General features: G+C 41.3%; 1 protein-coding gene across 1 annotated transcript in view; it reads right to left on the bottom strand.

Annotated features, from left to right (window-relative positions):
* Positions 1-12,706, bottom strand: part of LOC141902251 (zinc finger homeobox protein 3-like) — a 40,150-nt gene extending 27,444 nt beyond the window's left edge. The window contains exon 1 of the mRNA XM_074789896.1: positions 9,892-12,706. Coding sequence (XP_074645997.1) covers positions 9,892-12,706 — 2,815 coding nt within the window. The remainder of the gene's footprint in view (positions 1-9,891) is intronic.
* Between the last annotated feature and the right edge of the window lie 4,997 nt (positions 12,707-17,703).

The following is a 17,703-nucleotide window of genomic DNA, read 5'->3' as shown; positions in this document are numbered from 1 at the left end:
CGAAGCAGGAAAAATGCTTGCAAAACGTTCTATTTTTATTATAACTAGATTATATCGAAAAGTTAGGCTGCCATTCTCTGCGAACATGTAAGACTCATAGAAAACGAAGTTATTATCAAGCCGGCATTCTCAGCTTTATAAGATATAGAATTAAACTCATTAAAAATAACATTTAGATTTAATGAAAAAGTATCGAATCGACAATAGTCGAAATGGTTTTAGTATTAAGCGAATACGACTCGTCAATAACTGGTACTGATTGAATAAATTGTCGTCAATGATTCATAGCAAAGAATCGGGAAAATTGAAGGAATTCTCGCCGTATTTCAAAAACTTCTTAAACCACGTATTACACAAACAATGAAGACGCCCGATAATAATCTGAACTGGTCACCAGAGGGTCAAAAGACGATCTATTGTCCTACGCCGATACTTAAAACCATAAAATTGTCTACATGCTTTTAATCAGGAATTACATACTATATGCGCTGATTGTTATGCAGATTCACGGCATTTATAAACAGGAAAGATTCCCACATACGTACATGGACTTTACCAGCTATCATTAAAATTAAAATAGTACTTTGTTTGTAAAAATCTCATAAAAGCCCCTAATGCCTTTTTCTGTTCAGAGGAACAGTACTGTATATATCTATCCATAAGGATATGGATCAGGTCTTTATGGATCAGGAAAATTTATTGATATTTGTTTAGCTAGTGAAATACAAGCAAACATATATATATATATATATATATCTGATTTTGAATCATATGTTCTAGTTTTGCCTTGATAAGGATGCCTTTATCGTGAGAAGATTGGAATTCAGAATCCCTGACCATTCTCATGGTCACCACACCTGACTGGTCAATACTACATCGACCAGCAGTCTTACACACCATTAACTCTTTCAACACCACCATGTCTCAGTGGACTAGTAGAGGACTAGGAGAGGGCTAGCATATAGAGCTAGAGTCCCAGGTTCAAATCCTGGAAAGGCTATTATGCCTTTAGATAAGAGATATATCTATTTTTCTCACAAAGCGTGAGACTCCCCATCCCAATTGACAAGCGCAATTTTTTAACCAAAAACCTGAAGAAAATCTCTAACAATAACTGATGATTACTTACTTCGCTTCGGTGAAGAAATATAAAGCAACGATTACAATACACGAACAGCTAATAGTATATCACCTGGCTGAACACTAACAGTTCGATTTTATCAAAATATCTAAATCTCAATCACCAACCGTCAGAACACAGAAAGCAAGAAATAATTACTAGAGCAGAGAGAGACCAGAGACAGCTGGTGTAATAATTAATTAATAATCGTTATTGTTTAATTTCTCATGGTGAAACGTTTAATTAGATCAGTGCTGAACGTTGTCGGCTCATAGGACATTCATAGGTCGAAATAATCGTCCTGAATTAGAACGTTTTGACGCGATATAACAGCACAATTAGACTGCGATGAAAGCTGAAGACGCTTTCATTTAGAATAAAAAGTAACCGTCGGAAAAAACCGAAAGAACTATCTAAGATCATATATCAATATTGTGCATTATTTTAAGCGCGGTTAAGGAGCGCCCCGCATAGAATTAGAACTTTCAGACAAAAACAACGTTCGCCTTCATATTCTTCATTAAAAAATAAGTTCAATTGAATTATTACACAAGGAGGTTCTGTATTATTTTCTACGTGGGTAGTTTTTCACTAAACGAACTTAGAATAAAAGGCGAAATTCGAATCGCATTCGATAACATAATCAGCCTAGAACAGTACAGACTGTCGAATTAAATAGGTTGACAAATAAGGCCCTCAGACAAAAGTAAAGTTATGCGGAATTTAAGCGTTTATATTTAGATATGTATATGCGTATATGTAATCAGTTATAACTGAATAGAAAGCCATTAAATGTCTAGAGTTTGCTCATTCATTATCTATAACAAAAGACAACGGATCAAGTTTCGGCAGGGTTTCACAAATATAGCTACAATTATGGCTCGTAAGGGGTAATGAAATTATATATATATATATATATATATATATATATATATATATATATATATATATATACGAAATAAGCGAAGTTATGAAATCGCGATTGAAAACTATGGACGCCCATCAATCAGAAGCCGGATTGACCCGCCGTTTTTGTATTAAGCTTCCTGTATTCGCCTTGTCAGGGATACAAATGGTGTCCCCTACATCATCTATTGCTGATCGGGACGTTGGGGAAATTATTGTCTAGTAACTCTGATAAAACATGTCTGATCAATTAAGAACTGTTTTCTTAACTAGTAAGAAAGGATGCTGAGGGTAGTGATGACCAACAAGGCTCGAGTTGGACGATTCTATATAAAGTCTCTTCTCAGGATACAAGAACCTCCATATTCAGTATCCTGTGTCTATTTTTGGTAGGCCTATCGTAGTTTGCCTTTGATTTATGTTTCTAATCAGGAAAACACCGCGAATTGAATCGAAAATCATTAAATCAGAAATTTCTTGTATCCTGTCCGGATAGTTTCATTTCAAATCTTAGTATCTCAACAAAACATCTAGGACCTCGGGATATAAAGATATGCCGACAAAATTCTGCCCTGAGATTCGTTATTAAATAAAACATCTTCTAATGTTGAAATCAGAAATTCTGTTCAGGATTTTCAATTTCTAGTATCCCAACAAAGGATCAAGTATCTCGGCTACCGGCTACTGGGGACACTGCCAAAATCAAGCCCCGATTGAGATTGAATCAAAGTTAGTAACCATTTTTTTTTCATATGAATTGCAATGACAGGTATATTTCATCGATGATAGGAATCGCTGTATCCTAACCGACGCAGATTTCAACTACAGATAAATGCACGGTGCACACTATACGACGGATAGAACCATTCTATCTGTCGTTAATGAATTACAAATACCATTTCACTAGGTAAATACGCGCATTATAATTGGGCAACATTCATGGAATAATTAACCAGCCCGAGAGGCCTAAGTCACGGCGATCAATTTGCATAAATATGACCGTAATACTAATCAGGTATTAGTAATCAGTGGACAGTAAGATCTCGGATGCTGGATGGACCGGTTTAGGTAATTATCGACGGCTAATCACGGCTATAGTCAAGGGCAATTTAGTTAGATGAGCTGGCGACAGTAATTTAGTTGTAATCCGGTGAACGTACGTCTCAGTCAGTCTATGTGTGCTATATGAGAGTTTCAGTAATTGATCACCGTTTGAGAGAACGTCATCAGATTCTGACGAAACTACGTTCAACAACCAGAAATATTACGCGAGAAATTCGAACATCGCGGAATTGCATCGGAATCAGCATCGAATCAACAAAAAATTCAAATATCCCTCGTAAACCCTTTAGATAGAAGAGATATAGGGCTCTGGGTAGGTAAGGGTGTTGGGTAGTTAAGCGTTGCGATAAGAATTAATGTTAGGGAAAGGTTTTGGTAGGATCTTGGATAAGTAAGGGCTAAGGCAAAGATTGGGATAGGGAAAGGATAGGGTCTTTGGCAGATGATTTTATGAGGTAATGGTTGGAATAGGATAAGGGTGAGGGTAAGGGTAGGTATAGAATAAGGGTTAAGAATAGGTTGGGGTAGGATAAGGATAAGAGTAGGGAACGGGTTGGGGTAGGGTAAGGGTTGGTACTAATGGTAAAACGAACTGAAACTAATTCTAATTCTAATCTCATCCGATCGGATTGTCTTTTTCACCAATAAATAATTGTTGTCGCGATCAATGAAAGATTGAAGGCTACACGAACTGATGCCAGTCGCAGTCGGTCGGTCGGTCATAGAATTGGTCGGTGTCTATTATATTGAAGAGGCGACGCGGACAAAACCAACAAAAATTGATGAAAATGTCTTTACGATGACGCTGAAAGATTGGGTAACCGGATAAGATCAGAGACGCTATTGACCTAAGGAGGACACGAGGGAAAAGTGCCTGGTGATTAATCACAAATACTAGTCAAGCCTTACTATCTATTTTCTAATGAATCAATGCATACATAGCATGTTTAGTCGACAAAAATTAACTCATACCGACGACGACGAGAAGAAACGTCGAGGCCTATAAATAAGCCATGCCTCACGCCTTTTATCTTCCCCGGAACGTTGTTGTTTTGCCTACAATTGATAGAATTTATAACTGTGGGCGGCCAAGATTGCAGAGAGAGAGAGAGAGAGAGAGAGCGCGGGGGATCGCCACGGAGAGCAAAGATTACACCATTGTTGTTATTACCATCGGTTACCACCACCAGAACGTCGTCGTATATTAAACAACGCTGAATCGTTTTCACCTCGCGTTTCTCCGGCGGTGAATCGAGGAGGAATCAGTCGATTCCGCGATTCACTCATTAAGTCGAGATTTTAACGATTTAAAGCTATTACTCACGGCGTGTTAATAGATTGAAACAGGCGCTGAAACCACCGCGAGCAGGACGGTCGAACGGGTATTTTTGGTAGTTCAGACCCCTGCCTTGCGATTGAGATTGCCCTTTCTTTTCGTCAAAACAGAGAATGTTAAAACCTCTAAAAAATTGCATCTTTTCACATTCATTTCTTCACAGATTTTCTAACACTGATAGGAACCCTGACTTTTGGCCTTCGACGTTATTGCTTTATCCGAGGACTCCCCCTTTTTTAATTCAGACTGCGCCTTACAATTTTCCTAGAAGCACCCCCAGCTTGAGCTCACGCAATTAATATTATATGACCCACAAATAATAAACATCGATGAAACGCTTGGTCAGAGTTGTAGTGATGATAAGGATGAAAATGAAACCCATTAACTAATAAAGGAACCTCTTCCGACTCATTTTTCTTTTCTGAGCTCGGGATTTTTTAACATCACCAACAAAAAAAGCCCCGAAGACTTTTACAGACAAAACGACATAAAAGGAAGACAGTTGTCGTCGCAGTTGGACTGAAATGTGGCCAGAGGCGAAGTAGGTTTTGAGGTGAGTGTAAATTAACCCTTCAGATTTACAAATTATCTTAATCACGCAATAGTTATCATCGCGGCGAAATGTAGAGAATGGATTCATTTTTCTGTCCGTTCTCGTTTTTTTTTTCGTCGGTTGCTAATTTTGTGCAGCTGTCGATTTGAGATGCAGTTCAAGTCAGTTAATTAAGGGACGATACTCGCTGTCAGAAACAAACTAATCCCTTATAATTTACGCAGAAGACAGGCAAAAGCTAGTAATTAGTGAGCTAACGTCAAACACACATGCTACAGAGAGAAAGAGAGAGAGAGAGAGAGAGAGAGAGAGAGAGCGGAGAGAGCGAAATCAAAATCATTCCTGAAACTCTTCACCGCGCTGCTGCTGCTGCTGCTGCTGCTGCTGCTGCTGCTGCTGCTGCTGCCGTTATTTGAAAGCTGTGAAATAAACCTAACTTCAATAATCTGTTTTGTTTCATCGAAAACAAATAGAAACATATTCAAACGGAATCAGAAATTCTTTTTTCGGAATTAATTGGTGCGTGTTCTATTTGACTGTGATTTAGCGGGTATGTAGTGCACAGGCTCCCTGTAGCTCTAGGTCAAGATTCCCTCGTTAAATAACAATATGATCCATTCAATTTCTAGTTGGGAAGGAATTCCAGATCAGTGATAATATATATTGTTCTGGGTTTATAATCTTATTCATGAACTCTTTCTGTGTCATACAGACATCTTTGGTTGAGAATTGGCTTTGCGATCAAGGAAATATAGGGCCTAGTAATAGAGCATATTTGACAGCCAGTCAACAACACACCTGACTGGTCACCACTGACTGGTCACCACACCCACTGGTCACCACTGACTGGTCACCACTGACTGGTCACCACAGCTGAATGGTCACCATACTGACCAGACAAACTCATGTCTCTAATCACTGATACTCGGTGGCGTAATGGTTACTACACTGGACTTCGAAGCAGGAGTCCCAGGTTCAAATCCCAGTGGGGGCTCGGTTAAAAATTGCGGTTGAATTTTTTTCATATTCAAGACATGCCAAGAAGATGCCTTCTCCATTTTTGAGATAAAGAACTATCTGGCTACTGCGTCTACTGTCATGTAGTGATACAACTTATGAGTGAAAACTTTTCAATGAAATCAGTAAATCTTGATGAGTTTTGTTTTTAGTCTGATAGCAGACGAAACCAGCCTGTGGGTCTAATAATCATACAATCAGTGTCTGAGCACGCTTACGGACGACAGGGACATGACCCTTACCGCGTCGACTCTCAAATTCTCGATTAACATGCAAATAACCCGAACACGGGCGCTTATTATTTCAATAAAATATTTGCATTCATTATCTGGTCTTAAAATGAATAATTACCACGCCGGTTTTAAGTATGCAAATAGGCCACCTGGCTATAGCGAGACAGCGTTTAATATTATCCACGTTTCCTGCATTCGCTAATCTTCCAGCACCGACTAACTGACTGCATGTAATATAATATGTGATGTTCCCAAGGATTTTTATCTCAAACGATATAAGTTCACATATATACGTGTTCAAATAGTGCAGTTTGATTAATTGTAATCAATGAATAAATTTCACCAGAGCGCGCCGGCGGATTATATCAATATCACGAATGTGTACATTAATTATTTTCGCTTAGTTTCAATTCCGGAGTTAGCTTCATTTAAAAGTGGCGCATCGAATTAAAAACGAACCTCCAGTAAATTTAATTAAAGCCAATCCGACTGAAGTTATTATAATACGAGCGTTGAGTGTAATGGAATATCAAGTAGAGATTTTTGCAAATCGATCGCACATATATTTGAACCCGCAAAGACCGAACACCGATATTCCACTTGCGTTCTGGAGAAGTGCTTTATGCCTAGCGCACATCGACACTGCGATTGGAGACAACTAGTTGCTACCGAACGATTACCCCGCGCACATCGAAATCTAGTTACAACCGGTCAGTTGCAGCAACTGCATGGCGCGTGTCGATCGTCGAGATCCAGAGCGCGCACAGCGACTGATATGACTGCGATTGAGTACAACCAGTTGCTCAAAAGTAGAACATGGGCAACTGGCTGGAACTGGAGATAGATCGACGCTTACCAATCGTAAGCTCGCTCACATCGACACGTTCAAGCAACTGATCGTATCCAGCCAGTTCCTCTCATGCGCCGAAAACTGCCTTGCAACTAGTTGTCTCCAATCGCAGTGTCGATGTGCGCTAGGCTTCATACCCCATCTCTCTTTCACTCTCTTGTCATGAAACACACAACGACCGATGCAATTAGCAGTAATTAACGAGAGAATTTAATTACCCGGTAATTATACTCACAAATTCTAACTTCAACGTTTCGCGCGACGCAATTAACGATGAAACCTGAATTAATCAATGATTACCCGAGTACTTCGTCGAACAATACCGAATTATAGGCGCACGGTTTTTAAAAGCTCAGACCCCCCGAAGGGCTTCTGCTAAATAACGAAATAAAAGAATCCATTTAAACCTCTAATTGCATTGGCCTCAAAGTTTTAATTGCACCGGAGTAGTAGATGCCGGAATTAAAGCGAAATTAGCGAGGGCGCTTTGTCTAGGCGCTAGGTTCTATGATGTGCTGGTCTCCTATAGTGATATCAAGCAGGTGATGAAAGGACGCATCGATCAAAAGAGTAAAATAAGACGATGTTTCATGAAGCCATTCTTAACTGATCGGAACAATGAAAGTGTTGACATTAATGAGCTATGGGAGATGAATATAGGAAAAAGTTGTCGCCCCGAGAAGTTTGATTAGAATTAAAAGAACGGCCTAGGAGCTCGAACAAAGAATAAACTAAACCCTGACAGGGAACATTCGGCATATTGGGATCGATTTTATTAAATGTATTCACATTCTAATTGTATTGCTTCGTATTTCATTCAGAATACTCTTATAGCTGCTTCAATTTATCAATTAAGGTGACAGCTGAGCGTATACACCGGAATATACATAACAACGACTGCTGATATCTCGATGACATCACTTCCATACTGGACATAGACACGTTCACGCTCAACGTTAGTCAGTCCGTTCTAATCTGGCCGGTACCATTTAACCGCCGACTCCAATTTAGATTAGAACAGGGACCAAATCAACGCTGTGCGTTCACACGTGTTTTTAAATCAGCCGTTGTCACTGTTTCAGCTAGACGCAACACTGATCAACAGACAATTAAAACTAAGTTTCTATTCACACACAGAAATAGTGGTCCACACTCAAATCAAAAACGGACCTGGATCAGTCTTTTTGGTCATACTAAATTAGTCCGTTCTAAAATGGAATGGACCAGTTAAGAACATACTTCTTGTTAGAACGCTTGGTCCATTTATAGACTCTAAGACCACGGTCAATTCTAAATTGGAACGGACTGCATTTAGAACATGAGATTGCAGCTATGAAGCGCATTAAGTTAAGCCCGGTCAATCAGAAATAAACACATCAGACCACTCAATAGGAGGCGCTATTCGTCATACGACCGACCGTCGTTATCTCATCCGCTCATCGCATAATTCAGCAGTAGTGCATTCGTGAAGTTGGTTTTGTCGTCAGATATGACAACGAACGCTTTTAATTAAATATATCGACCGAATAAATGAGTTATTAGGCGAAAAATGTGCCTCCACGTCGGACTGTCTCTCTCCGTCTCTTCCCGTCTCTCGGGCCAATTAAACAGAAACACAAACAATTCCGGCAAAGATTCTGCAAACGCACGAACCACTAAATCCTTTAAGGTCGTCGAGACTTATCGAGTTGATAACTCCGATTTAGCAAAAGCGTCGACGTCCATTTTAATTTAGTGGACATAATCCGACGAACGACTCGCGCGTCATGCTCGCGCACGGATTTTTTTACGAAGGCTTATTCAACGCGCCGCGCTCACGGCCGATGCGTCCACGCCGTTCAAAGGCCAACTTGATTGGGGGTATTAATGAATAAATTAATCACGATTTTCATAACGCGAGGAAAAAAAAAAGAAGCCCGATGACATCATCGCGTTTACAGAAGAAGGAGGATCGGCTTAGGCTTTTCGGTTTCGACGGAAAATGAACAATGCATTTTTCGCGTCTTGCGCAGAAAAAATAAACTTTTTCTCGTTCGTTCGGAAGATCTGAAACGCTCTCACGTTTCCGAGGAGTACGGCATATGGTTTGCAGTTGTTCGCATCATATTGAATTGATGATTAATTCAGAATTATAAATGACTGCATGACTGACTGACTTGCTAGAGTTTAATTGTGAAATTAACTCCCAGAAGGTAGCGGAAACATCATTAGATAGTTTTATGACATTTATTGCTATGTTATCATACAGAAACATAAGGAGCTGTTTTAAGGTGAAGCGTATGAAAGCTTATTAACCCTTTCAATGCTTAAGACAGCTTTTATGTCTCAGGAAAGGATATCAAGGGCGGATCCGGGGGTCAGGATTAGACAGTATTGTAAGACAACTAAAGGACACTTAAGAAAATATACTCTCCAGTGGCCAGTTGTACAGTCATGACTTAAGTCCAAAAGTGGCCTTTAACCATGACTAGACTAAGTGACTTGGTCTAAGTTGTTAGATTGGCTATAGACCTAAGTTGGTCTTAGACTGGTCTTAAGTTTAAGCCATGACTATGCAACCGGCCCCAGTGCCCTAGCCAAAGCAAATGCCAAAGGCTTTAAGCCAAACAATTGGGGTCTAAAAACTTGAATTTCCAGGACTAATTTAGAGAATTTAGAGATGGACTCCTGGAAGCTATCGGAGTCAATAAGCTTGGACCGATAATTTTGAAGGGCACTTCGTGTTCTTGGGCAATATGGCACCCCTTGGATCCGCGCCTGCACGTTGAGTTTGTGAAGGTAAACCCTGTGACCGATGAAGTCTAAGATACTCACCTCCATCTTCGAAGTTGATGTTGTCGTTTTCGGAATACTCGTTGATCGAGAAGATGTCCGAGATGACGTCGTCGAGCATCTTACCCTGGTCCTGAATCTGCATCTGTCGCAGGCTCTCGTTGCGCAGGTGTTTCATCGTGCGCACGTGCTGTATCAGGTTCAAACGCGTTTTCGTCGAGTAGTTACACAACGAACAGTGATAGTATACGTGGTCGGATTTCACCGATTTCTCGCTGCGGTGAAGGTGCGCGTAGAGCTTCGCGCAGATCTCGTGTCGCGGGTTCGAAGCGTGTAACTGCAGTTTGTGAATACTGTTGGTGAAATAGTCGCAACACGTACACTTGATCTGCACCGGGTTGCTCATATTCATGTACTTAATCCTCCATTCGTTTCCCTGACCGCCTTCCTTTATATGATTGACTAACTGTAACCGTTGTAGATGTTTGTCCGTTTTACAGTGCAGCTGGAAGTTCGCTTTCAGATTCGTTTTATATTGACACAATTGACACATGTAGTTGCCCTGAGATACGATTACATTGTCATCGGGCCGACTTTTCGAACGGTCGAGCTGCATATGTTGATGTAAACCTTCGATGCTGTCGGTCGCGAACGCGTTACATATACAACATTGATACATCTTGCACGAGTCGGTTTTGCCGACCGCGTCGCGTTTCGCGTCGGAGCCGTGTTCGCCGTCGATCGCCTTCGTCAGGTCGACGGGCGCGTCGATGGCGGCCGCGGCGGGACCGTTCTGCATCGACGCCGCCGGAATGAACATCGACTGGTCGTACGGGAACCCGGGCGGCAGCGCGTTCGGGTTCACGGGCGTCGGCACGCCCATCATCGACGCGTCGAACATCGCCATGTGATTCATGAGCTGCATATCGCGTTGCATGTGCTTCACGTTCTGTTGCAGGACCATCATGTTATGCGTGTGTTTCTCGCTGGTCATGTGAATGCGTAAATTCCGCGCGACGTTCGTCTCGTAGTTGCACACGTCGCAGCGCCAAGTCGGCTTCGGTTTCAGAGATTTCTTATTGACGTTGTTGATATCGACGGCCGCCGGCGGGGTGATCGGCGGTTGAGGACACGACGTTACCGGCGGTAGTTTCATCTCTTGCGTACCGTTTTGTAGTTCTTGCATGTTATTTATATGTTTATCGGATTGCATATGAATACTAAGATTACCTTTCGTGGTCGTCGAATAGTTACAAACGTCGCATCGATACGGTTTATAACCGCACGTGTACGTCTCACCTCGCGCTAGCCGCGGATGAGGTTGATTCGTGATACAGTACATACACTGCGCGTCGTTCTCCGGATGTTTCTCCTTCATGTGAATCTCCAGCGTCTCCTGGTATTTGTAATGCCAGTTGCACTTCGGACACTTCAACGTTTTGCACGAGTTACGCGAGTGCATCATCGTCATGTGACCGCCGAGCGACCGCGACGAGCCGAGGATCATGTCGCACTTCGGACACTCGACGCCTTGGTCTTTACCCTGCGGATGTTCGTCGCATGTAGCCGATGGAAACATCTGACTGAGGCTCGGAACCATCGAACTGGCGGAGATTTGGCTGAAATGATGCGAGAGCGGTATCGGTAGGCTGGTCGCGACTGCTGTAGTTTGCGGCAGGTCACTACCGTTCGAATGAAGCGCCGATATTTTCGTACCGTCGACCACCGCCGGCAAGTTATTATTATTCTTTATCTTCTGCTCTTCGTCGATGTCCATTTTCTCCGCTTTATCCTTGACCTCGGCGACGACTTCTTGAGCATGTTTCTCGTCGAGCGCGACCTGCGGTACCGGTATGTTACACTTTACGGACACATTTCTCGGCACCGTTTCCTGAGAGGGCGCTTGATTTTCTATGGCACTAGTGTCGACCGTTGATTGTTTGTGAACGTCGTCCGAAGCGACTTTTCGCTCCGAGGAGACGTTCGGTTCCAAAAACGACAACAGCGGTTCCTTGTCTTTACCGAACGCTTGGATGATGGCCGAAGCGTTACAACCGGACATGATCTGATTCTCTTTATCGTTTAGAGTCATACCGTGTTCACTGATGGCGTGAGCGACGAACGATTTCGCGAAGCCGAACGACAGTTTACACAGAAAGCACATTAGTATCGGTTTCGTAGGTACGGTTTGAGGATGGTTACTGACGCCGTTTTTCGGATCATCCGACGCCTTTTTATCGTCGTCGCTTTCGCTCATATTTTGACTAGCGTCGGTCGCTTCTTCGCGCGCAGACGGCGTTTCGCGTTGTTTTCCCGACCTGAGATCGTACACGCGGTAACTATGCATTATCGGAGCTTCGGGGAACGCGTTGCGACGCTCGCCGTACGACGACGACGACGCCGACATATTGTTGTAGAACGCGCCGCAGAAAATGCCCGGATTTCGCTGCACGTAAAACGCGTTCGCGATTTGCGGATAAACGGGAATTTGAGGAGCGATCGTTTTGCTCTTCGTTTCGATGATGCTGCCCTCCTCGTGACGGAACTCCATCAGCGAATCGGAATCGCTCAGATCGGTGTCGCCCTCTATAATATACGCCGATCCATCGGGATTGTAGACGATTTTTCCGTCGAAGCTCTCGACGTCGCTGACCGTGTCGTTCTCTTCCGATTTCACCGGCGTCGAAGACGTTTTCTCCGACGTCGCGTTGTCATTAGCGACGTCGTCGTTAGAGACCGAATCCTGTTTGAGATCAGTAGCTGGTTCCTCCGCCACAACGGCCATATTTAACGCACCGATTCTCGGCGGAGACTCGACGGCCGGACTATCCTGTCCAGCGACGACTGTTTCCATCATGTTGTGCATGACATCGGCCGTCAATGGTCCATTTGAGCCCATAATATATATATCTCACTAACTATAATAACGCCATCTTTACGAGTTAAAACACTTCACAATTCACAATCTGAAACGATAAATTTAAAACAACTGATTAGCGAATGAACTGATTACGAAAAATCCTGCTCAAATTCAGTGATAAGAATAAGAAATGAGGTCCAAAATGTTTCCATGAGCTAGTAGCTAATTCAACGTGTCAACTATATCCTAATAGTCATCTTCAGGAATACTGTATTCCTTGGGCTAGTAGCTAATTCAACGTGTCAACTATATCCTAATAGTCATCTTCAGGAATACTGTATTCCTTGGGCTAGTAGCTAATTCAACGTGTCAACTATATCCTAATAGTCATCTTCAGGAATACTGTATTCCTTGGGCTAGTAGCTAATTCAACGTGTCAACTATATCCTAATAGTCATCTTCAGGAATACTGTATTCCTTGGGCTAGTAGCTAATTCAACGTGTCAACTATATCCTAATAGTCATCTTCAGGAATACTGTATTCCTTGGGCTAGTAGCTTATTCAACGTGTCAACTATATCCTAATAGTCATCTTCAGGAATACTGTATTCCTTGAGCTAGTAGCTTATTCAACTTGTCAACTATATCCTTATAGTCATCTTCAGGAATACTGTATTCCTTGGGCTAGTAGCTTATTCAACGTGTCAACTATATCCTTATAGTCATCTTCAGGAATACTGTATTCCTTGGGCTAGTAGCTAATTCAACGTGTCAACTATATCCTAATAGTCATCTTCAGGAATACTGTATTCCTTGGGCTAGTAGCTAATTCAACGTGTCAACTATATCCTAATAGTCATCTTCAGGAATACTGTATTCCTTGGGCTAGTAGCTAATTCAACGTGTCAACTATATCCTAATAGTCATCTTCAGGAATACTGTATTCCTTGGGCTAGTAGCTTATTCAACGTGTCAACTATATCCTAATAGTCATCTTCAGGAATACTGTATTCCTTGAGCTAGTAGCTTATTCAACGTGTCAACTATATCCTTATAGTCATCTTCAGGAATACTGTATTCCTTGGGCTAGTAGCTTATTCAACGTGTCAACTATATCCTTATAGTCATCTTCAGGAATACTGTATTCCTTGGGCTAGTAGCTTATTCAACGTGTCAACTATATCCTTATAGTCATCTTCAGGAATACTGTATTCCTTGGGCTAGTAGCTAATTCAACGTGTCAACTATATCCTTATAGTCATCTTCAGGAATACTGTATTCCTTGAGCTAGTAGCTTATTCAACTTGTCAACTATATCCTTATAGTCATCTTCAGGAATACTGTATTCCTTGAGCTAGTAGCTTATTCAACGTGTCAACTATATCCTTATAGTCATCTTCAGGAATACTGTATTCCTTGGGCTAGTAGCTAATTCAACGTGTCAACTATATCCTTATAGTCATCTTCAGGAATACTGTATTCCTTGAGCTAGTAGCTTATTCAACGTGTCAACTATATCCTTATAGTCATCTTCAGGAATACTGTATTCCTTGAGCTAGTAGCTTATTCAACGTGTCAACTATATCCTTATAGTCATCTTCAGGAATACTGTATTCCTTGAGCTAGTAGCTTATTCAACGTGTCAACTATATCCTTATAGTCATCTTCAGGAATACTGTATTCCTTGAGCTAGTAGCTTATTCAACGTGTCAACTATATCCTTATAGTCATCTTCAGGAATACTGTATTCCTTGAGCTAGTAGCTTATTCAACGTGTCAACTATATCCTTATAGTCATCTTCAGTAGATGCCATGTCTCCTAGAGCTAGAGGTTTATTCAATGTTTCTACTATATCCTGAAATGTTCCATTCAGCTTATATAGTCAACACTTCAGGAATACTAAAGCTTTGTATTCCAACGTTAGTATTTAATCAAAACTTAGCATTCCTGAAGATGACAATTTTCGACTATCATGATAGTCATCTCCACTTCAGGAATACATATCAGACTCTTAATTTCAATTCTTATTTCGACACTGTAAATCAACATAACAAAAGCGACAGTATTACATCATCGATAGTTCATTGCGACTATAGACTCATTCTTGTAGCACTCCCTGCGTTCTTAATTCCGCAAAAAAAACTAATCGAAATCACAAATTTTTGATCTAGGTTACGTATGATTTGCGAGCGAACGAGGTTTCTCCGCGCAGCGCGCGCGATAAATTGAAATAACCGGTAAGCATTGTTATATTAATTGAGTAAAATTGAGTTTCACTAGACATTAAACCATAGTCTAAATACATCTGTCCCATATACAACACTTAATGCGAATGTTTTAACAATGATATCCCCTGATGATTAAAAACGTCACCAACAATGAATTTTAATTGCGTTCGAACGAAAATGTATTTTTCGCAATTGAATTCCGAAAAATACGGTCAATGGTTCATTTGCGGTATCTATCCGTGTACCCGGCTATACAAATTAATATCTCGATGTAGATACAATGATAATCATGACATATTGCTAAAACATTAAATTTCATACCGCAATCAACATAAAATCAAATTATTCATCGTAGCTAGGTATACGCTTTCGAGCTGGCAAATCTGAAACCCTAAAGGTCTAATTCGCGGCGAGATTTCAGCTAAATCAATAAGAAACACATAGCTGTATCGGGTATTTTTGAGTCATATCGATATGAACAGTAAACAAGAACACAATATCTAACTGATGACATAAACATTAATTTCTGAATCATCGGTATACCACCGCTGATGTCACCTACGCTAAGACGCGATGCATATATACAAAAATATAGTAATGATGTTGTTATGGAGTTCTTACCCTGCAAACATCGGCTGTCTCCGATTGTTGTACGCGCGCCGGTAAATACCAAACTGATTGTTCAGGTGATAAAACTAAGCGTTCTAATGAGAGCGCCGCGTAAAACTGCCTGGACAAATCAACCTGATGTTAGCACAACACAAGATTAGCATTTACAACTTAAATCAGTATAATCTATACTTTATACGAGGGTGACAATATGTGTTAACCCTCTCCACTACAGTAACCGGTAAATATGGGAACGAGTCTAATGAGCCCTTCTTCCCTTTAAACAGATACTCATCACTTATCCTTAAAATAGGTACCGAGACACGAAATGAGAGGCTTCTCTCCGAATTACCGATCTTCTAAAAACATATGACTGCCTATACCTGTGACATATATACGAATATCCGACTATGCAACGACTGTCGATATTTGCATTATTTAGAAAAAGCTTTACGCAAAAACCGTTTTTTTAATACGTTCGAGAAAATCATAAATATTAATATCGCAAAAAATCGCAATGTAACTTTTATAATCTACGCATTAAAACCACGAAAAACTATGAATATGAATGAGGCGAATAAAACCGTTCGTTTAGATCAAGAGTCTGGCTTCGACATAAATCCGCTTTTATGTAAAACAACTACATACATTTACTAATACATGATTTTCATTAAATCATATGCGATGCATGTAATAACGATTATTTTTTCATTCGAATTCACGCGAGACCCGCAAGTTTTTTTTCGTAATCCTACCGCGATAAATCTTCGATATCAATTTTTCGAAATGAAAAAAAAAAAACATTACCTGATACGGAAGTGTTGTACGTTCACATATAAAGAAACATCGTCGTAGTCGATGCAGTAACAGCCTGCCTGCCTCCCAGACTGGACTGATACAGTCGGTATGTGCTGTCAGAATTAATTGCAAGTCCAGAATAATCTTCATTAATCAGCATCGAAAATAATTAACCCAGCTTGCACTAATTGCAACAGGAAGATAAGCAATGTCGCTGGAGGCAATGTAGTTTTTATATCGGTGAATTGCGTACATGCATGATTGGCTTTGCACGCTAAAAAAACATTACCGCTCGGTTCCTAGTCCTTTATACGTTTTCTAAAATATCCGCTCGCGATTTCGAAAAGTTATTCTGGTGCAATTTATTTTTTCAATTTGTGCTCAATTGAAAAGATCAATTGCGAGGAAATACGAAGATCATTGATAAATAACGTTTCAACACCGAAATCAATTCAATACGTAATAGTTTGGTGGAAGTACTTCCTCGTGGCTTCATGATAGTATATATTAAAAGTCATGATCGCACGGGTGTTTTTGACCAGGGTCACGTTGGCCCGAGCCAGATTGGACCCGCACCCATGGGTGCCATATCGGTCCTGTTTGACGTGGGCCAAATTTTGCCAAAACCAATACGTCCGACCAGGCCTGCGCTTAATTTCAGCACAGGTCATAATATTGCGTGTGAATGCCGACTGGTTGTGAAAGTGACTCACCTCACTTGCCACAGCAACGTTTTGACAATGTTTTAGTGACGAGTGAGTGATTTATGAGTGAACGCGCTTTCTAATTCTAATTAAGCACGGGCCAAACTTAACTTGGGCCTGGTTCGGGCGGGTTCGACCCGAGCCGAATCGTCTCTGTGTGTTTGCGGCACTGAGAGGTGTTCCTACCCGGTGAACCCAGGCTGTGACAGTCCCCCCGACTCACTGATCTAGTGCCAAATATCCTAGGTGGATACTGATGTTCTTCATTTGAGAGGTTTCCACAGGATTCTGAAAGAAGTCTTTGGTCGCATATACATGAATAGCGCATTTCTTTCGAGAGTACACGACACAAGTGATACGAGTTGGGGTCGGGCAAATCATAAATTCATAATTAGCACACAGTGAAACGTGTCCACATGTCTGAAAGATGAGCGCATTATCTCCATTAACTTAAAAAAAAAACAATTCCCGAGTCTCGGTAAATTGCAATGCATTATCCGATAATTATTCAATCGCTCATTACACCGACATCGCGCGGACGGACAAGCCTTTCATCCGGCGGCAGCGGCAGCGGCGGTCGAATGTTTGTTTCAACGGTATCGAAAATTCACCGAATTACGATCGTCGCCGTTCCGACGGGCGACACCCGAAATC

The sequence above is a fragment of the Tubulanus polymorphus genome, chromosome 3, assembly GCF_964204645.1.
Source record: "Tubulanus polymorphus chromosome 3, tnTubPoly1.2, whole genome shotgun sequence".
Lineage (NCBI taxonomy): Eukaryota > Metazoa > Nemertea > Palaeonemertea > Tubulaniformes > Tubulanidae > Tubulanus > Tubulanus polymorphus.
Note: the sequence above shows the minus strand (reverse complement) of the source record. Positions and strands in the feature narration are given on the sequence as shown.